The following is an 18876-nucleotide window of genomic DNA, read 5'->3' as shown; positions in this document are numbered from 1 at the left end:
GGGGTTTTGAAGACATTTGTCTCTCTTTTAACCCACAATTCACTGCTCTTATAAGATAATGTTTTAGCTTTTAACTGCTAAAGTACATTAAGCATTGACTTTCAGATTTAGCTTTAAAGCCATCAAATTTTACATTCTGACTGTCCGATTTTCCTTGCATACCAGGGGCTCTCCACTATTCAACAAAACATTAACTGGAATTATATTATAACGCAAACATAACTCCAAATCGTTCCTCCTGCAGCACACACTGCAATTTGGGGCTGGTTTTTTTGTGGTGTGCATGAAACATCTCTGGTCTCCTACAAGATTTGAACAAAGAATGTACAGATCCCTGCATAGTTGAAAAATACAACAGTTTTATAATTGCACAGTGCAATAGCAACATTACTACATGCTATTACATACCTTTAGCATTTGAGTGAGATAGGAACTGATGTTTTCTAAAAGAAGTCTGTTTGGCATTTGTCTGGAAGATTTCTTTGCAGCAATATAGGAGTTACTCTGACTGACTAAAGAACGCATTTCTTCTAAGACAGAGCGAGTGTCAATATTGTCACACAGTGCTTCATGAATTGCTGCCTTCTTGTCGTAAAAACTAAGAAGAAAAAATATTTTTTTATTGTTGATGTCAGAAGTATCTGCAATCTACTCTGATGATCTTCCGTTAGAAGAGTAAGGGGACCTAAAACTGCGATAATATTTTGTTGATCATAGTTTCAATTTGAAGGAAGAGCAGAGCGAGAAAACAAAAATATCAGAAAACTGCAGGCAGGATAATATAATTGGCAACAACCACCCAAACAAGTTACATCTAACACTTTTTCAGCAACTGACCTTTTCATACCAGTTTTTAAAACCAGTATAAATTGCTTATTTACTACCTTCTTGTGCTTACTACTTTTTTTTCCTTTTTTGTAGTATCCTATCCCTATGTACCACCAAAGTAGACTGTTTAGTATCTTTCCAGCAAAGAGCATCAATTTCAAAGTCAGCTTACCACAAAGTGAACCATTATGAAGCTGCTACAAGCAGATAACCTTTAAATAATAAAATAATGGAAACCTTTGTAATGTTCATGAATAGGTGTAGTAATACAGTGTATTACATATCGTCACGCAAGAGGTACTACTGTTTCAAACATAATTTTTCCAGAGAAAAGAGCGAAGCAGTAGAGAAAGGAAACAAAACCAAATGCCCATGAAGTATATCTTCTGTTCCTGCCACTCCCTTGTCCCTTCCTTTTGACCTCTCTATTACTTACTATCTTCCCTCACTTTTTAAGACAGTGTTATCTCTATCAACTTCAACTTGAAGGTAAAATTTTCAGAGGACATGACTAAACAGAAGCATCTGCACTTGGTCCTTCAATAGTCAAAATCTCTGTCCACAACAGTGAAATGAATTTGGAACAATTTTAGTACTGCAACATAAGATGTTTCTATACTGAATTTTACTCATAACAGAAGTCATATAGGAAGCTGCTTGTATTACAAAAAATAATGTAGTTTTATTATAAAAATGAAAGACTAATATTGATATCACTGTCTATCTCAGTAACATTTTCAAACACTGGTAGTCTGATCTTTTGTACTTCTAGTCAGGTCAGTTAATTTCTATTTGTCTCAGTTTATTCATTGTACTTTGAAATGTGTGAAATACTATTTTTCCAGTTGTAACCACTGTGAATTATCAGTTGCTTCTGAGACAGAAGGACAGCATGTTAAGTAGTGATGAAAATGACAGCTATCTAACAAAAAAGTTCTCTTTCCCTTCACAAACAGGGACACGAAAGACACCAATGTACTTAACATGAACAAAAGGGAAATGAACAGTTTCATTTATACTTCATAAAGCTGTTGCAAGATTAAATTCAGGAGCTTCTACAGAGTTGGGGTACTCAGTGGAAATGCTATAGACTTATAAATAAACACACAGGAATAATTTTGCAAGGAGAAAAAAATTAACAAGTAGCTACACAATCACTATTCACAGAGAAGCAGGAGTGCTTCACTCACTTTTTGTTCAGCTCTGCTTCCTGATTTTCCCATTTCTGAAACTGTCCTGTCACATCAGTGGGAGCTCGAAGAATATCCTTCACATTTAAAAAGAACTCCTGTAAAAGAAAAATAGAGCTAAAGATCAATTTAAATTAGGCACAACAAATACTTGCTATGAAAAGGCATTATTTCTCAATCAGCCTCCTAAAGTTTACGGTTTCAGCACTGTTTCAGTCAGTACCTGCTGAATGTCTGTTAAAACATAGAAACCCACACATGTGCACAACTCTGTAAATCACAGTTACCATAGAATCTTAGAATGGTTTGACTTGGAAAGGACCTTAAAGATCATCTAATTCCAACCCCACAGCTGGACTGTAATTCAGCTCTATCTCTTGGCTCTACCACTGCATGATACACTATGATACTCTAATAGCAAGCTGCTCAAATATAATACGATCTAAAGAAGTTTAGGCAAGAGTTCTTACAGCAAATTTTTAATTACGTTGCTAGCAACAGAAGCTGAAGAATGAAAATGGTTTTATAGCAACAGCCTATTTTACGTGGGCATCCAGCTTGGTGAAAACTCATTTTCATTTATTCTGCGGCCCAAGCTAAACATTTTACACAAAAAGAATAGCTGAAAAGACCAAGATTGACTATCTCAAAATGCTGTACAGCCTCCTTGTGGGAAATGAGGATTCAAAATCACAACCCCAAACCAAGAAGGGAAAGAAACCATGCTTATGTATTCCCACGAGGCATAGAGGGAAATGCTCCATGTATATGGTGAGGAGACAAGGTAGGAATGATACTCCCTCTTCCCCTTTGGCTAATTTGTGTAGAGTCTGATCTGACAGACAAGTTATGAGAGCGTCTGTTGGACTGAGTCCTATAAGCAAGCTGAACTGAAAAACTTATCTTGCATGTAAGTTCCCAGCTGATTATAGATGTCAAAACTTGGAGAGAGCACCCAGCTGCAGAGAAATGTAGCTATCTGTGGATTTTACTTTACTTCAATGTTCAATGGTAGCTAAACAAATACTGTGAGATCCCACTTGATGAATTCAGAAGGCAAACTGAGTCTGCAGATAAGGCCTTTATGTCCTTGGCTTCTATTCCTTGAAAAACATATGAACACAAAGCTTGGAGAACTGGAGAAGGTATAGAAAACTTACATTCATAAACTTCTCATACTGAATAGCTGACTCCATGGTATTATTTGAATAATCCAGTGTATCCTTCCAAGAGTGCATGAGGAAAGCCAACCGTAATTGTCGTGCTATAAGGAGTTTCAAAATAAACAGGAAAAAAATCATAATCTAAAGGATTTTTATAGCCTCTGATACTGCAGTGGCTAAGAGCATAATTTTTTAATATTCTTACTATCAATATATCCTTCCAAAAAGCAAGAACGCTACTGTCTGTACAGATAAAACCAAGAAGGAACAGAAGGACAAGGAGGCTGTTTGAAAACTAGTGAAGAAGACATCTGAAGTTAGTAATTTTCTGAAAATCCATTATGTGCCTAAATAACAAAATTACAGCAGTCACCACTTGAAGTGCATCAAAAGCATTCAAATTAATTTTACCTGTATGTTTCTTCAGTGCATCTTTTATGGTAATGAAATTCTTCAAAGATTTGGACATTTTACAGCCAGCAATTGTTAAGTGGCCAGTATGCAAAAAATACCGAACCCAGTGATCATTTTCAAAGTATGCCTGCAGAAAAAAAAAAAAAAAAACAAAACCAAAAACCAAAGACCCAGCACTGTTTACATACATCCCATAGAGTAGGATAATTTAAGAATAAAATTCTGAGAACAAAATGTTGTTCTTATACAAAGCACCCATTCACCTCAGACTGTGCCAGTTCATTGTCATGGTGGGGAAATCGGAGATCAAACCCTCCTCCATGAATATCCATTGACTCTCCTAGAATGGATCCAGCCATTGCAGAACATTCAATGTGCCAACCTGGACGCCCCTGTTCAAGAAAAAGACACTACTTGGTTAGTCGTTAATTGTCTTCCTCTCTTATCTATGTTTCATTCCCTTATAGTCTGTCCCTAAGCAGCTACACACCTGAGGAAATGAGATAGGAGGAAAGGAGATACAGCGTTACCAAAAAAAAAAAAAATTTTCAGTCTCAACTTCATAAGAGTATAATGTTGCATTTAAAGATCAAACATGGCGTATACATCTGTGATGCTTTGATTATCCTGCTTATTATACTTTTTAAAATTCAACGGATCATATGAAAAAAAAAGGTATAGAAGTTATTGCAGATAACACAGTAAATAGAAGACAAATGGACAGTAACAGCCATTGTGAGCCTACATGCAGATTTCTCCTTAAGAAGTGTCAAACAGACAAACTGGCATACATTCTAAGTTATTAAATAAACACAGCAACAGAATCTACTATTGAATACAAGATCTCCATAATCTAGTCATCATTAATCTGAGGTGAGACAAAGCATTTGTGTATCATAAAACATGCTGCTTAATTAGGCATAGAAAATCTAATTCCCAATTATACTGTCCTTACCTTTCCCCATGGAGAGTCCCATGAGGGCTCTCCTGGCTTGGAGGATTTCCACAAAGCAAAATCATTTGGAGAACGCTTTTCACTTAAACGATCAGCTGAGATGCTCAGGTCACCTTTCAAAAGATGAAATGTAAATATATACATTTTATTCAAACACCAGCACTATTGATATTTGGCCTTTGTACCTCACATCAAGTGAAATAAACCAAAAGAAGAAACAAAAAAGAAAGGAAAACGCACTCAACCCTCAAAATTCCTCATCATTAACTCTGATAGTTCTTTCAAGTTTCAATTAATGTTTGGTTAACAGGAAAATCTGACAACCAGCATCAGCTTCACTTCTTTCTAAGTTTTGACATGAGATTCCTCTACATTCTCTCTGCAGGCACAATTCTAGTACTGAAGTTACAGAAAAAGAAATACACAGACAAACTCCCCTATACTCAAAGACAAGCAAGACTGCAGAATCAGTTAACTCAAGTTAGAACGATCCACATTAAGACTAGGATTGTCTTAATCGGCACACACTATACGATCACACAGTATTTCTTCCAGCACTAACTCAGCTGCTGTACAGAGTAGTTGTTCAATAGCCATGTTTACTGTTTTGTTAACATCACACAAGTTATGCATTATTTGCTGTTAGCTCCTTACGATCACTTGGGTAGCACGCTCATTATAACATCTTTAAAACACAAGGAATTTACAATTTCTCATAGTCCAACACTAAAAGTGGTAAACAATATCGTCTACTGCATAAGAATCCAAGACAGATTAAAGACAAAATTGTCAAGGTTAAACTTCTCAACTAATTTTGATGTACAGTTTGAAATACCTGCAATCTCAATGGTTTAAAATATCTAACATTATGCACTTTGAACAGAAAAGTTATGATGCTTTTATTTACATGAATGCTAAGCTTTGAAAGATGCAAGTATTCTTGTCTATAATAGCCAAAATTACATTATCTGTCAGGGTAAGGACAATCACTACAAATGAGTCAAAGTAGCTAAGCTGACAAGCAACAACGTGACATATGCATATTCTTGGTTAGTTACAGTACTCACTCAGAATTATTCCTAATTGCAAAAGGAGGCAATTCAACAAAAGTGACTAGTAATCTGGTGGAAATGATAAATTCATGTTACCACAAAGCTGGTTGTTTAAGCAAGCACCTTTTATTTCAGATGGATATAGAAGATTTAAGCTGCATCTCTCAAATATTGCTAGTTTCACCTAGCATAAGTGTTATATAAAAACCTTCTAATATTCTTCTGATAGACTTTGTGTATGATTTGTTATTAAAACTATACAACCTTAGAAGCAGACAATTAATGAGTGTGGTTTATCAAGCATTTTAAGCTACTCCTCTGCTACTTCCTCGAGTCTTCTTGACTCGAAGAAATCTATATTTTGATTTAGTTCAACACAATAAGGTTTACAAATAAAAAGACTTCTCTGTAGGAAAGCAAAACCCAAATATTTGTCATGAACTAACCATAGCCTGGTGTGGAGAGCTTTCACCTGGCATGTGGAAGATCCAGCTTTAAGTCTTTGCTCCTCATACTTTGAACGAGATGAACATCCAAGAAACTGAGCTACAGTCAAATGACTGAGCTATTCACAATTCTGATTAAAAAAAACCCCAAAGAAGCAAAGAAAAAAAATCCAACCCCAAACCATACGAGAATTAATAATATTTCTTAGTATTTTCAAATTAAAAACTTTCAGGAAAGTGCTGGTGAAGCTGCAAACTTTGGAAAATAAATTTATTGGTAAAGGAAATGCAGCAGGTAAACCATTCAACTCTGTCCAACTTTAATCCAAATGTCAGCAAAATCAACTGAAGAAATCAACACACCATCAGTTTCTTCAGTAAATGTTATTTCCCCTTTTTACCTTCACCCTCTTGAAGAGCCTTTTGATCACCTACAGCTTCAGGAACCAACTTAGCATAGGAGTGTTTTTTACTGGAATCAAACTTCACAGTATCAAAGTATACAGATCCATTGGACACGTACCTGAAAAGTTAAAGAACATTATTTAGATAACTTTCTACCAAGACTTAAGTGAATTTTATACCCCCAAATCATTGTCTTAAACTTAAGTTCGCTAGTGAAACCCCATACAGCATGGTACTACTCAGTATTGTCAAGATGACTTTGATGAGCCTCAGTTTTAAGGCCTTACCATAAAGAATTCAGACAAATCACTAGACGTCAAAAAAAAAATTGATCAAAGGTAAATAAGTAACATCTTTTGTTAAACTCTAAGGGGTGATACAGTCCGAAGAGTGTAAGTATCTACACTTCTGGTTCCTTTTAATATTTTGCAATTTAGCAGTCCATTTTGTCTGACAGACACAAAGGTAAGTTTCAGGACCACCAAGAATGCAGATAATTCACTGCAAACAATTTTGAACAGTGTCCTTTGCATTGTGTGTCTCGTCCTCCTCCCCATCTTTTTAAAGAAAATTTTAAAATGCAGGTTTAAAGGAAGAACATACAAGCATGGCAGTCTGGACCACAGGTTTGCCTTCTTCCCCTCCCCCCCCCCCCCCCCCAAATAAAAAAAATGCATATATGTTGAAAAATTGAAGCTATTAAAAGAAAAAGAACTGAACAATTTCAGACAGGAATCCATCATAATACTTGGGAACTTCTAAAGTATTAGCTCAATTATCACAAATACTAGACAATAACAGGAAAACAGTTTGCGACTTCTTTTTTCTAGCCATCTACTCAGGCATCCATTTTTGAAACTACTTGCAGAAGGCCAGGAGTCAAATACAGTTCAAATGGATGAGACTAACTATTTATTTTAATGAATGAGGATTTCACCCTATGAATTTAATAATCTAGCTTCCCTCTTTGTAAGACATCAGAAGGAGTACAGAAGAGCACATTTTTATCAGGTGAGAAATAATAGGTCTTTTGCAAAGGAACCTGACATTTCTTTATTTGGTGAAACACTGCTTCTGGACAAGACTACTATGGCATATGAAAACATAGAAAACAGCTAAGTGCTGAAAGCAGTCATTCTAGCCGTGGTACAGTATAACTGCACAACAAAAGCGTCCACTAGCAAACTTACCCATAACCATTATCCACAATCTTCTTCACAAAGTCCACAATTTCTGGCACGTATTCACTAACCCGTGTTAAAACATCTGGAGGTAAAACCTGTAGATAAAAAGTAGACTTCTGTAGTTTCTATATTTATTTTTTATATTTATATAAAATATTTACACATATGCATGTTATACACTAAATATACATATTGTACATAAGTTAAAAATTGGCTCAAAATCAAGCGGTAGTAGAATCTAAGACTCCTATTTCCAGCTTTCTGCTCAGAAACAACGTGCTCTGGCCAGTTTTTCCCTTAGCCTTTAAGGTGACATTAACAACAAACTACTGCAGGAGACGTCAGCTCTTCTACTTACTGCCCTTCCGACAGGCAATAAGCTCCTCTGATCTGCCGGTAAATAAATAAACCTTCACTGATCTGAACCCCTAGCTATGACAGGGCATTTCATTTGTAAAAGACAAGTCTGTCCTTGATTGTTATCCTCATATAATTTCTCAGGGGATGAAGACTGTTAAGTAGCCAGTCTAAATGCCGAGGCTGGCAGGGCTCTCTTGAGCAACTAAAGACTCCACCTCAAACTTCTGGCTCAGTTTATGATTACAGGCCTACGTCACACCAAGGGGAAGGGACAAAGTTCATGAGTCGAACTTGATCATCAGTTAATTGGCACTGGTAAGGCGTACAATGGATTTTAGATTGTTGGGATGGAAACACACCAGATGCTAATTTAATAGCGATTTATTTACATTAAAGAAATACTTTATCGATAAGGCTGAAATATGAGGTTCTTGAAAGCTATTGAGGAGCTAAATCGTATTGTGGGTATTATAAGCACAACACATACACTTGTACAAGAGAATACAGTTTGTCACTTACATTGAGTGCCTCCATGTCTTTATGAAACTCCCCTTCCCAGAATTTGGGAAGTTTTGAGAATATGGAATTGTCAGTCACTTGGCTACCAAGTTTTGTATCCAACCAGTCAGACAGCAAATCTTTGGCTTCTTCCAACAGTTTCTATAAAATAATAATTGTAAGTGCAACTGATCAAAAACTTGCCCTGTTTAAACTCTGCAGAAGGATCTTATTCTGAACAGAGAGGTTTGTTTGAGAAAAAGATGCTTGTCTATGAATGCAGAGTAATCCATGCTTCCACCAGATTTTTATCACATTGCCCTTCGTAGATACGGATGAAGCAAACAGAGGAAGGATAAGTGATATCTGGTTTTATATCCATCACTTAAACAGGGATGTGAAATTTATGCCGTAAATACTACATGGGACCTGCAATGTCATTATAACATCTGATCCTCCCATTACTGCTGGACAACCCTAACAGAAACCTTACTGTGCACATCATTAAAATTGTTTGGAAGACCAACTTGAACATCAACAAGGATGCATTTTGGCCTTATGTAAAAAGATGACATTTTTTCACATTAGGATATAGCCCAGAAGGTGTGAGTGCTTAGACTTCAACTGGTTTTAAAATTCTGTTAGGTTAGTGTACACTGTTATAAAGGCACTTGATATTAGAATAGCTGGAATTTTTCTAAAAGATAATTCAGAGAGTCTTCTCAGGAAGGAAGCATATACCTTATGCTTCCTACAGCCGATATCACAAATGATCTGAAAGCAAGAGAAGATGAAAGTGGACACCAATTACTAAAAGTTATACTGTCTGACTTTGTCAACAGGACTATTGTCACTAAATGCAATGGGTTTGGGATAAAAATGATCTTGAGAATAATTTGGGGGGGATATATTTTCTTCTCTACTCAGATATGGAAATATTTGTGTAGAAAATTGCCACCAGCACTGCAATGCCATAAATGCATGTTCAGTAATTTACACTGAAACTAATTCATCAGAACAAAAAAAAAGTAAAAGAGAAACTCTAAATACATGCAAGAGAAAAATCCCCACTGGAAAGGCCAAAATAACTGAGCATTTACCACAGTTCAAGGGTGTAAAATAAAAAAAAAAAAAAAAAAGTCATTGAAAACAGCAACCAAAAATCATATAGTTGAAGTCAAGGATCAATTTTTCTGTATTGAATGCAAAGTACTAAAAAAGTACTTCAGACAACCACTCCTCTTTGTATGAATAAAAATTTCCATAGGGTTCCAGGGAATTTCTACAGCTAAATATTACTTTTAAAATTCCTAACAATTATAAGCCAAATATAACTTAAAAAGGAGCTCAAACTGACCTCATGACATCTGTTGATCTCTTCTGCAGGGAGTTGTGCTTGCACAGCTGTTTGTAGGGGGTCAAACGCAGACTTTACTGCATTTTGAATTCTTTCCAACATTTGCTTTTTATCCGGGTCTGTTGTCTCATTTAATTTAATTGAAAAGAGCTACAATTAAAAAAAAAAATTAGAAAGCAACATGCATTAGAGAAGCACTATGTTCCACACACAATACATTATCTTAGCTACATAGTGCCTTGCTAGTGATAAATATTACATTATGCCACATAAAAAGCTTTAATATCAAAATACTGAAACATCCTCACCAGAAATAAAGGTGCAATCAAAAGAGTTACGTTCCCATCAAAATTCAGTTTTACAGAAAGACTACATAAATTACTACATCATCATTACTGTTGCTTAGTAATATTCACTTTCTGTGCTGCTGATCACCTTAATTACACAGTTGATTATCACAAATCTGAAAAGGAGAAGCTTTAACATGGAACAGATTAAATGCTATGCTTAGAGAATATGTCAAGCAACCACAGCTGGGCAAAATTTCCAGACCTCCTATACCCAGGCCTGCATTCAACTAATTAGACTGAATCTCTGTGATCTATAGTTCTAAAAGAGACCTAAGAATCACCTTCCCTCATCTTCAGTCCAGCGTAGACAATTTATTAAATCTCTGAAGCTTTGGAGACTTTTACTCTTTCCAAGGCTATCAATAATAGAAAAGAGAAATCTCACAAGCTTTAAAAGATGCCACTGCTTACTCACTATTTTAAAGAGTTATTTTTAAAGTCTGAAGTATAACACACAGACGCCAAGATGCTTTTTGAGCTTTTCCAATAATACTCCAACAACAACATACATGTGCTCAGAAACAAGTTCCACAGACATAAAAATCAGACATGTCTTTTACACACACAGTTCTTGTCAGTTCTAAAATAAGGGAAATATTGAACTAATGTGCAGTTCCAAGAATATTTTTAACCTGTGTGGTACCAGCTCAACAGCATATTTGAAATAAGCAGAAAGTTTAAGGAGGTAGCAAAGTCAGAAGCATGTTTTTGATGCTTTGCTACATTACTGAGTGAGAATCTAAGACAGTACAAGGAATTAAATACCATGCCCACCTCTGAGGCAGTTTTAACATCTTCAAGGAGCTGATCTGGCATCGATTTGTTCTGTCTATACCGTTCATAAAGGTAGTTTTGTCTTGCTCTCTTGATGATCTACAAAGCAAAAAGATGAAAATACTTTTGTGAAGCAATACATAGTTATACAAAGTGCAAATATAATCTATACCAAAGGCATTTCAGAATCCCTATAAATTTAACAAGCGACAAAAATTATATGCAGTAATTAAACACACTATACATAGTTAATCAGCTACCTCAGAGTTAATTTGATACCTCAACAACAGACAAATAAAATAAGTTATCTTTTTTAAATGCTTAGTCTTCATTATTTATGACAACACTCATTTATATACAAGAATACAGGCTTTGCTGCCATAGGAATGCTACAAAAGTGGAAAAAAAAATCAATAACTGTGTACAAAACGTATGTCTGAGTTAATAAGTGTAAGATTTACCTTGGCTTATCAAATGATAATTACATATGACTGAGTTCCATGCTCAAAGTACAATATTTTAGATTGCGATTTAAAAAGATCTTACCTTATCATCAATATCTGTAATATTCATACAATAGAAAATGTCATATTTAAAATAATCCCTCAAGATTCTTCTCAGGATATCAAATGAGATGTATGACCTAAAACCATAAAAGATATAGGAATGTTTCCAGCGAACACGTCAAGTCCATTATGTGCGTCAATTTTACAGCAGTTTTAATTTTCCCTCATCTACCACTAAGTTTTTAATCACACAGTGGCATAATATTGTAACATGCTTTTAATCTATAATGTTAAGCGTTGAGTCTATTGAACTATTTCCTATTAAGATGCTCATCTAAATAAAGTACCTTTTCCTACTAATCTTTTGCTTCCAATAGACACTACTATGACCCATTTCAAAACAAGGAACTGCAGTACCTGGCATGTCCCATGTGAGAAGCATCATAAACTGTTGGTCCACAGCAATACCACAAGACCTTTTTTCCATTCTGAGGCTGAAATACTTCCTTAAATGAAAGGGAAGGTACAGTGATCAGAAGAAATGGAAGACACGATCTCAGGCCACTAACTCCACATTTAAAGATTAGAACATGAAAATACGGATTATAATTACAAAAAAGGAACAGTTATTCTACTTCCAGTTTTACATTAAGAAAAGATCACTGCTAACTTTATTATCTAAGAGAGATAACAGGGTGTGACTGCTTAAGTTACCTGCACTTTTATCAATCAAGATATCAGACTGTAAAGATTTGGACAAGGCATGGCATTATTCAAGATCACGAACAGAATTTTTTTTTTTTTAAGTGGAAAAAGGTACAGTTTATAAAAATTTCACATATACTTGGATACTATATCCCATATTACATTAGTATTCTTAGTATTTACTCTCCTTCCTAAAGGACCTTCAAATAACACCACAGGAAGTTTTACCAGTTTATATTATAATAATATAATTGAGAAGACTTTTTTTTTTTTTTTTTACATCCAAACATCTAAACCAAAAACCTGCTGTTCCATTCCGATCACATTGCCTGTATTTACATATACTACAGCTGAACCCCTGGCTACTTTGCATGGTGACAACTTGCAATTGTGAACTCTGTATTATGCAATATACACACACACTCATAGTATACATATATTTATTGTGTTTATTATAACATTTGTCTCAGCAAACACACTTGACCAACATAGCATCTCTGGTATGTGCTTGTTAATGTTCAACAAAATACAACCCAGAAACTTGTCTACCCACAGGGTAAATGCCTAAGAAACAAACATTTGATGACTTCTCTATTTCTGTTTCTATGGAAATCTACACTTTTCTTTCATTTAGTCACCTTATTGCGAGTCAGGCTATTGTAGAGGCAGAGCTTAGAGTATTTTGTCCCTTCAGGGGGAGACCAAGGGGGCTGCACACGCTTGCCTTTACCTAGGGGAAAAATAGTTTAAAGAGAACTAAAAAGACACTTTGCACAAGTAGATTTGCAATATGACATTTTCTCCTTATCACATCATTAAGTTATTTAAAAAAAAAACCCCACAACAACAAACCCCACATATAATTAGACAAAGTAGCTCCAATCCTACTAATCCAATTACTCTTCTTAGAGCTCCCTACAAAGCCAATAAAACAAAAGCAAATTATTTCAATCTAGCTTATTTTCTACTCTCTGACCTGCCACCTCCATTAACTTTTGATCCAAGTAACAAGAAGGAAGAGGATATAAAAGTGAGACCATGCAATTCAGTTAAAGCATTAGCAAGAGCTTTGAAATTTAATGAATTATTTATACAGTGTTATAGCAGTCCTGGGCTTCCTGCAATGCCACTGATTTTACTGTGACGGCACCTCATTCAGAATTTGCAAAAAATCTCCAGAGACAGGAGTTAGACTCCAGAGCCAATATTGACAGTGTATGTGTACTTGGGGTGAGAGGCAGGGGAGACAGAAAGGTTTAGAAAGAACCTCAGCTTTCCACCATGCACCATTGCTATATACACAAAGCATTTTTGAACATAGTAATTTACCACAAGTATGTCCCAATTCAGAAAGGGGCTAAATTTTGCCATAAAAGCAAGTAGATAAAACACAGCATAGTATTAGTGATAATATTCTTACATTTTTTTCATTTTTTAAGAAGCAACATAATTGTTAAACTCATGTTTTTTCTCAAACATTAGTATAAGCATGTCATCTGTCAAAGAGCTGCAGTTTGGTGTGTACAGGGCTGCTTACAGCTGTAATGAAGTTAAACTAATGATCACATTAACTACTACTGAAAGCAAACCAGTAAATTCAAAAATAATGCAAGGTTGCTGACTTAGTACGCACAGCACTCTCCTTAGGAATCCTCATGATAAGCACTCTAACTGCAATTAAAATATTATACAAAATATTTGTTTCAACAACAAAATTGCCTTTCCAATCCTGTGTCTCAGAGTGCTCTTCATTAACTCTGCTTCCCTAATATCTTTGTATGAATGTTTTGGTGGAAAACCTTTAACTAATATAAACATTCATGGTATAAGAAATTTAATCTCTTCCTCATCTTCCTTTTTTAATAACTGTCTAAATAAGAAGAGAAGATACTAATTGCAGCACTCTGTCTCACAAATGGACTCCATTTAACCTCCATGTTATGGATCCACAGAAATAGGTATTTACTCCAAATATTTCGTTGTATTACATAATCCTTAACAGAACTCCTAAAGTTCCAGAGCAGTCTATCCAAAACACAGACCATATACCAAGGTATGGACTTGATTACTGTGATTCACAAAGATTACACTGGCACACCTAATTGTGGCAAATGTTTCCCTCAGGGAAGGAAGCCTATGTGGGTTAGCCTAATAAAAGATAAATATGTAAAGCTTTCTTCACTTACAACCACACTAAACATAATGAAAAAAAAAAAAAGATAGTGCACCCTAAAGCTCTCAGCTTATGAGCTAAGTGTCACTTTATATCCACTACAAGGACACCAAGGGCAAAGGAAAAGGCATACTGTTCAGTCTGTTTGAATGTATCTCTCTGCGAGCAGTAGTCTCCCTCTGGTTGCTCTAATCCAACCCTGGAGTCCCCTGATACACCCAAAAAACCCATCAATACAATATTCAAGGTCCAAGAAGTGTGGCAGATTCATGTGTCATTCTCATAGTGAAAGCTGCAGAACACCATTTCAGGACATTAGATACATATGCACAGATTGTCAAGATAACAAGATATAACCCCTCAGAAAGAGAGCCTTAACATCAAAAATTTAACAGACAGGAAAACAGAAACCTTTTCTCTTTTGATCCAGTGCTCCATGAAAGTCTGCAGACAAATTGTAGTTAGTGGTATTAAGTCTGCTACCAGAGCCAACCAACAGTGCAGTTGAGATCCCTTCACTACTGAAAGGAAATTAATAACCAGCACAAACACAGGCAAGCACACACACATACACAGAAACTACTTGCAGCAGTCTGATTTTAACTGCTGCTCTGCTAGGAATTGAGAACACATGATGAGAGGCTGTGAGAAGATGGCATTGGAGTAATATTAGTCAACAACCATCAGCAAAAATGACAGACATGCATGCATTCTTTTGCAGTGCTGCAAACACTATACAACAGCTCTGTGTTATTATTATTAATTATTTCATGACTCCCTGAGCAAGGATCTCACTGTAAAGCAATTAAATTAAACTAGCTCATTGGAAAACAGCTCAGGAGGGTGATGAAGCTCCCAAAAATGCCAGCACCCATGCTTACGCACTGACCTAGATTTACCGATTTGTATTTCCTCAAATCTTTGTCAATCTCTAAATTACCAGGTTTAAAAAAAAAATTAAAAATTCTTTTCAAAATTCAGTGTTAATAACAATTGTAAGAGTTTACTTTATTATGAACCTGAGCAGTTCCTGATGTGTCAGTGAACAAGCAGAACCCACATATTCTTTTACAATACAGTGGCTAGCTTTTTAAAGAAAATACACATAACGAAATTCTGTACACAGGGGAATTCTAAAATCAAAGAAAAGTGGAAACAGAGCTTTAACATTCAAACAGATCAGAATCTATCAATTACACAGTATGCAAGAAAAATTTCATGACCTTCAATACAAGCTGATAGGCTAAATTTTAAAGTGTGCAAGAGAGTACAAAAGGCAACTTAGAACTGTCAGCAATAAAAACCAATGCAATGTCTGCTAGTCTATAACCTGCCCACCAGTTCCATATTACTCACTTGTTTGAAGGTTACAAGGCTCATTTTTTTCACTGCTGCCATCATAGATTGCTTCTATGTGTCTGTACCACCGGACAACATGGATATATTGGTCCACAGGTGGCCCCGAAAACTTTCTGAATACCTCCACATCTGCATGTGAAAATGTGAACCCCTGGATATAACTACGAGTGCTCAGGTACTCGTTCAAAGCCTTCACCCTGGCTTCCTCTTCACTAATGCTCAGAATAAAACTGTAGCTGGAAGCTGTAAAGAGAGGCACAGGACATTTGGTCAGCATTAAAAGAAGGAGATCCCATGACCAAAATATATCCTTATCATTTACATCTCCCCTTCTAAATTAGCTCTGGCAACTGACAAGAAATTTGAGAAAAGAATATATTTAATACAAGCTACTAAATAACTATATATTTCGTACTAACATGACTATGTTCATGCTGTGGTAAGTTTTCTGGAGGCATCCTTAAAAAGAGTAATAAGAACAAAAGCTCATCTTCTTCATGAAGAAATATTATCTACTTGACATTGGAGAAAATTCTTAACATAGCAAACCTAATCAGTCACTCTCTTCCACGCTGCTAAAACACCCACCCTGCAAATATTTAACAGGAATAATTTTATGCACTGTTGATAGGCTGTGAACATGTCCACTGAGGTTGAGCGTATCTTTATGCCTTTGGAGGACTGGTGCCCACTCAGGGTCCCAGCATGATGCTCATTTCCTCCTACTTTCTTGCACAACTCAAAACTCAGGCTGTTGCTGTGCATTTCCATTCTTCAACACCACTTTCTCTTCCCAGACACATAGTATTTAAAATTAGTAAGATCTATAGAAATGAACAGAAAGGATATTAGCTAATGCTCCTCCCTCACAATTTTTAATTCCATGATTTATTTGGTATATAGGCAAAGGAGGTTCAATTATGTCTCATCTTTACCAGTGCAGGGATGCGGAGTAAGCAGTGAAAGGTTCCGTGACTTGGTGGGGATGCTCACAGTAATGGCAGGCCCTGGGCAAGTCAGCAGGCATGAGGCACTGCGGAGGTTATGGCACCTAGGCTCGCGCCGACATTAGGTTAACCTAGCATTCATATTTTCCTGTAATGATTCAACATTTGTAACTCCTTTCGTGTTCGAAGTACTGTACAAACATGTAGCTGATACCCTGCTTAGGTAGTCTGCCAAGAAGGTAATTTAAGACGTAATCAAGGTCATAGTGCAATAAAGTGAGAGGCAATAGAACACCTGCCCCTGCTCCCAAACGCAGACAAATGCCATCGCCACAAGAGTTGCTTCTTACAATAGTACAAACACCTTCTGCACCACTAGTTCCCAAAGCACTGGAGGTGCTCGGCGACCAACGCTCTTGGAAAAGAAAGGATGCAAGTAGATGGGGAAGTGACAATTAGGAGAGAATGTGAGGAATTGCAGAACTGAAAAGTTTTTCCAAATACCAGCAGTCAAGACTCTATGAGCAGTTCATTTCCTACATGGAAATGGCAGCTAGGTACCAAGTCTGTTTGCGTTTGTCTTGAGCGTAAGCGAGCCGTAGAGGCACACCAGCTAAACTAACAGAAAAGATCAATAATTTAAAGAAAAAAATTACAAAAAAATAAAGGTCACAAAAAGGTATTTAAAATTCATACACAAAAGCACGGACAGATTCATGTAGAGTCTCAATTCTTATCAAGGCTATGAATGAAATTGTTCAGTATAAATAGGGAATAACAAGTATAAATAATGGCTCATAAGTAGACCTTACAGGCTTACTTTACCCAGCTGAATAGGATTCAGTTTCAACTCACACAGTTAATTTTACTGTAAAGTTTCAGCTCCTAAATATTTACTGATGTTTATCACCACAGAACTTTACATGTTTATACACATGAAATAGTTACATTTATTAAGGATGGAAACTTAAGACATAAGTCTTCCTTGAATGTGAATTTTGTATTCATGAATCATGAGGAAGAAGGCCAAAAAAAAAAGTGTTACAGGAACGATCTGTGTAAAAATGAAACCGTATCTCAAAGAAAAGATCTTTAATGACCTATTGGAAGGAAAGCAACACTCAATTTGCAAAGTATTATTAGGGCTATTATGACCATTATTCACACACTAGGCTGCTAATGGGAAGCAAGTCTGTGTATCTGAAACAATATAAGTGCTTTCCAACCACATCTGTAAACCAATCTAAAAGGGGAATTGCACAAACTTACAAATACAACAAAGATGACAGAACGCATACAAGCTAATTTCAGTGAGGAAAGACAGCAAATACTGCCTGTGAATGTCAGTACCAGCCCAGCCCTGATAAGGAGAGCAGCCAGAATTGCTTTGAACAATCTTGGCAGGCACATTAATACCTGAAATTATAAAGTGTGACGTTATGCGTAGTTGCAAGAGCAACAGCAGACTTGGAAGTGTGATACATCAAAGAAACCAGTTAGCCCAGGGGACCCAACAGGAGGATGTCTTTATGGTGAGACTGACCACTGACTCAAATTCAGCCTGAAGTCACGTCCACGACCACACACCACAGCAAGTGCAGTACAGCATGAACACACCTGAGCAGCTTTTGATAGGGTTTCTCAGGGCACAGCAGCAGCAGAGCCACAGTAGTCTCAAACTCCAGCAGGCTCACTGTACCAATGCAAGTTTCCCATATTGGTTTCACAGGCTATGCTGAGGTCCAAACTTCTTCTTCTAGACTGACAGCTATTTTTCAAACCATGACAGCTAGCTTATAGCTAGCACAGATGTCTTCTATTCTGTGCTGCAGTCAGATGCAGAGATAAACACAGCAGATTTGCTTGTGAGAGAGTGCTGAGTGATCAGTGTAATTCACTTATATCACTACTGAAAACAAGAGTAGTAAATCTACAGCATCGTGATTTCTGTCATTTATATTCTGCACCCTCAGTTGCTTCCCTCAGCATCTTGAAATGCCTTTAATTCATCACACACTCTCACTGAAGTATTTCCTGGTACATCTCAAATGCTTCATCCCCTCTACCTACACAGTTCCATACCCCACCCTCCTGTACAGCTCCAACTCATCTTTGCTCAGCCTATGTGCAAGAGGCAGCAAACCCTAAATATACTTAAACTGATCAATGGATTCAAAAAATATTGAGGAAGAAGGGCCAATGGACACAGA

General features: G+C 36.4%; 1 protein-coding gene across 2 annotated transcripts in view; it reads right to left on the bottom strand.

Annotated features, from left to right (window-relative positions):
- Positions 1 to 18876, bottom strand: part of CARS1 (cysteinyl-tRNA synthetase 1) — a 35255-nt gene that overhangs the window by 13811 nt on the left and 2568 nt on the right. Inside the window, exons 2-16 of one of the 2 annotated variants that reach the window (XM_069857809.1) lie at positions 15717 to 15962; positions 12826 to 12917; positions 11900 to 11988; positions 11523 to 11619; positions 10977 to 11075; positions 9853 to 10002; positions 8517 to 8657; positions 7644 to 7732; positions 6450 to 6571; positions 4551 to 4663; positions 3859 to 3987; positions 3593 to 3722; positions 3179 to 3282; positions 2019 to 2116; positions 409 to 598 (exon numbers count right to left, since the gene is read on the bottom strand). In XM_069857809.1, the coding sequence (XP_069713910.1) occupies positions 409 to 598; positions 2019 to 2116; positions 3179 to 3282; positions 3593 to 3722; positions 3859 to 3987; positions 4551 to 4663; positions 6450 to 6571; positions 7644 to 7732; positions 8517 to 8657; positions 9853 to 10002; positions 10977 to 11075; positions 11523 to 11619; positions 11900 to 11988; positions 12826 to 12917; positions 15717 to 15962 (1889 nt within the window). The remainder of the gene's footprint in view (positions 1 to 408; positions 599 to 2018; positions 2117 to 3178; positions 3283 to 3592; positions 3723 to 3858; positions 3988 to 4550; positions 4664 to 6449; positions 6572 to 7643; positions 7733 to 8516; positions 8658 to 9852; positions 10003 to 10976; positions 11076 to 11522; positions 11620 to 11899; positions 11989 to 12825; positions 12918 to 15716; positions 15963 to 18876) is intronic. The other variant, XM_069857810.1, reaches the window with a different exon arrangement.

This window comes from Phaenicophaeus curvirostris, chromosome 5 (genome assembly GCF_032191515.1).
Source record: "Phaenicophaeus curvirostris isolate KB17595 chromosome 5, BPBGC_Pcur_1.0, whole genome shotgun sequence".
Taxonomy (NCBI): domain Eukaryota; kingdom Metazoa; phylum Chordata; class Aves; order Cuculiformes; family Cuculidae; genus Phaenicophaeus; species Phaenicophaeus curvirostris.
Note: the sequence above shows the minus strand (reverse complement) of the source record. Positions and strands in the feature narration are given on the sequence as shown.